Genomic DNA, 3542 nt, shown 5'->3' with positions numbered 1-3542 from the left:
TAACAACAATTAATTGATTTGTTTATTCATTTATGCATTTTATTTATACTCTTATAAATAAATCATTATTTACATTTAGCAGATATTTGTCCTGATCTTGTTTGTTGTTAGCTGAGATAATCTCCAGCCTTCTAGAATTCACAATGATAAATCTTCGGTGAATACAAGTCAGTAGACTAAAGAAAGTAAGTTACAAAGAGTTACAAAGAATGCATTTCTCATGAATCACAATTCAAAGGTTTTTCTTTACTGTGTGTTCGAACGTGGCTATTCAAGTGACTTTTACAAATAAATGATTTACCACATATTTCACAGGAACAAGGCCTTTCTCCAGTGTGACTACGGACATGGACTATAAGATTACAATTATCGAAGAAAGATTTCCCACAAATTTCACAGTGAAATGTTTTTTCTCCATCATGAATTCTTTTGTGTCTTTTTAAATCACAATTATTAAAGTAAGATTTTCCACATATTTCGCAGTGGAATTCTTTTTTCTCAGTGTGTATTATATTGTGTCTTCTTAAATTACTGCCAGAATAGAAAGATTTCCCACAAATTTCACAAGGGAATGGTTTTTCTCCTGTATGTATTCTTCTGTGACCAATGAGATGTGAGTTATTAATAAACGATTTTCCACATATCTCGCAATAATAAGGCTTCTCTCCAGTGTGTACCCTTTTGTGAAGTAGAAGACGGGAATTCCTAATAAATGATTTTCCACATATTTCACAGCGGTGAGGCTTTTCTCCAGTGTGACTGTGCACGTGGATAACAAGTTTTGAGCTGTTAATGAAGGCTTTCCCACATATTTCACAGTGATAAGGCTTTTCTCCGGTGTGAATTCTTTTGTGAATTGTTAGACAACTGCTATTGACAAAAGATTTTTCACATATATCACAGCAATAAGGTCTCTCCCCAGTGTGAATTCTTCTGTGAATCTTTAAAGCGCTATTACTAATAAATGATTTGCCACATATAACGCACTGATATGGTTTCTCTCCAGTGTGAATTCTGCTGTGACTTCTTAGAGAACTATTACTGACAAAGGATTTTCCACATATTTCACAGTGGAAAGGTTTTTCTCCTGTGTGACTTCGTACATGGGCAACAAGGCGAGAATTATGAGTAAATGATTTTCCACATATTTGACAGACAAAAGATTTTTCTCCAGTATGTATTCTTTTGTGACTTGTTAAATAAGTATAATCAACAAATGATTTTCCACATATATCACAGTGATAGGGTTTTTCTCCAGTGTGGCTACGTTTGTGGACAATAAGGTGGTATTTCTGATTCAAAGACTTACCACAAATCTCACACTGAAATGGTTTTTCCCCAGTGTGTAATCTTTTGTGTTTTGTTAAATTACTGGAATTCACAAAAGATTTTCCACATATTTCACAATTAATATTTTTCTTTGACAACCTTTCTTTATGAGATAATGGTTTCCCCACGTTGGATGTCTGTTTAACAGAATCTGTATCATCGGAAACATTTGTGTTAGAAGTGTCTGAGTGATTACCATCCTCCATATTAGCTCTGGAAGAATTCTTGAAAACTGATGTCTGTGGATATAATCTATTATGGTTCAATTTCTTGTCTTATGATATCCATCTCATGGGACACTGTTTACAGGTGGAGAAAATATTCAACATAGATTTATTTTCTGCAGAACACTCAGAATGTTTGTTTCTGGCTGGGACATCTCTACGTGGCACACACACTGTAGACAAAAAGACTACATTAATAATTGCAGATATAGTGAAAAGAAGTTATGTAGGCTGAAGACTTAGAGAAAGAGGGTATCCATAAATAACTGGTAGCAAATATTCTGGTGGAACTGGTATTTTTATATGACAGTTTGTAATGGAACATTCAGCACAACTGTAAAAGAAAAAAAATATGACTGTATAAGACAAATGTTGGTCAAAGTATATCAAGTCTGAATAAATAACAATTGATCACACACACTTAGTAAAGGGTCAAGACCTCTTTGGTTACAAGTGATCATGAGACTGCAGGCCGATTAGATGTAAAGAAACCCATGTGCCTTTCACTTGACATTTCCTCACATCAAATCGAAAGATAGCCAAAATTTCATTAAAAAATACCTATTTTCCAGAAAGGTATGAGGGGGGGGGGAATGTCGGAACGTGTGAATTTACCGAAACTCCCCCACCCAATTTTTTTCCAACAAATCTTTTTACATACACTAAATCTAGAGGATCTAAGCGATAATTTGTTGAAAAATTCGTTAAAAAGTATCCGTTTTTCTGGAAGTTATGCACCCAAAACGATGAAAAACAAAGTCGACCTCGGCGGGATTTGAACTCAGAACGTAAAGACGAACGAAACGCCACTAAGCTCGCCGCCTAAACATTAATTTAAATATAATAAGAGCAACTCACTAAGCTGAAACCACCTGGGTCTGCCTCAAGTGAAGAAATAAACAGTGTTGTAGTACAATGCATTATCATTTTGTTTTTTTAAATGTTATGATTTAAGAAAGATTTGGTTGCTATTTCTAGCAGGTCGAGTGGTCATGTAAAGACGTCGTGTATGCTGTTCCATGAAGACAAACAGTCATGTTTCCTGGTATGTCCAGCGATATATATTGCAATTGGTTAAAACTACATAATTTTAAATGCTTGTAAGGTTTTTTGAGATTAATCTGAGGAAAAAAAAATTGATGCAATATTCGCCGACAGCATCGAAAACTACATCAGAACGACATGTTTTGAAAATACTCTCGTGGAAATTCGAAAAACTTCAGGTAATTTGAAAGAAATTTAACAAGATCCAGCAATACAGATATATACTTTAAACTTAAATATAACCTGAAAAGTAAGGAAGAATCAAGCAAAGTTAATTAATTACTCGTTAGTTGTTGATTAAAGCACATTTCAGCTGTCCTGTAAAACAGGGGATCCCAATCTTAATTATGATCCACGCACCGGGAGATCACACGTCTAAGAAGACACAATAAGGAGAATAATAAAATACTTTAATTGGAGACACTGTTATCAATTAAGGAACAATCAATTAACGACGTAACGTATTTATAATGAAAAGGAAATATTTAATCATCCCGGGGATCGAACGCCGAGTCTGATACATCATATCGGTTGCTTTAAGCTATCTAAAAACATTAATGTTCCTGAGTTAATTACTACACATAATATAATTAAATTACCTGACATATAATGAGTCAACCGTTGATGATTTTTCTCTCGCCTCAATGATACTACCGGTGATGTGACAGAAATGTCCCTGACATAATTTAATACAGACAGAAACAGTTTTCAAGCCGTTGGTAAATCAAAGATCCATCATTTACCAAAATAAATATCGCGAGGAAATATAGCAGGAAACGATGTGATTCAAATTGGGAATAGCAATAATGGAAAATACTAAAGTTAACTTGGTCTTCCTGAAATGAGAAAGTAATTTCTTTAAAACACACACCTCTCTTTACGTTCAGATTAAATGTTTTTTAATATGTATTAAACGCTGGATATATCGAATGTGAAAAGAAAAAC

The 3542-nt window shown here is 34.0% G+C and overlaps 1 protein-coding gene across 1 annotated transcript in view; it reads right to left on the bottom strand.

Annotated features, from left to right (window-relative positions):
• LOC106882775 (zinc finger protein 208) overlaps positions 1-3530 on the bottom strand; it is a 12022-nt gene extending 8492 nt beyond the window's left edge. Inside the window, exons 1-2 of the mRNA XM_052977160.1 lie at positions 3197-3530; positions 221-1887 (exon numbers count right to left, since the gene is read on the bottom strand). Coding sequence (XP_052833120.1) covers positions 221-1535 — 1315 coding nt within the window. The 5' untranslated portion in view covers positions 1536-1887; positions 3197-3530. The remainder of the gene's footprint in view (positions 1-220; positions 1888-3196) is intronic.
• Between the last annotated feature and the right edge of the window lie 12 nt (positions 3531-3542).

This window comes from Octopus bimaculoides, chromosome 27 (genome assembly GCF_001194135.2).
Source record: "Octopus bimaculoides isolate UCB-OBI-ISO-001 chromosome 27, ASM119413v2, whole genome shotgun sequence".
NCBI classification, from domain to species: Eukaryota; Metazoa; Mollusca; class Cephalopoda; order Octopoda; family Octopodidae; genus Octopus; species Octopus bimaculoides.
This window is presented reverse-complemented; position numbering and strand designations above follow the sequence as displayed.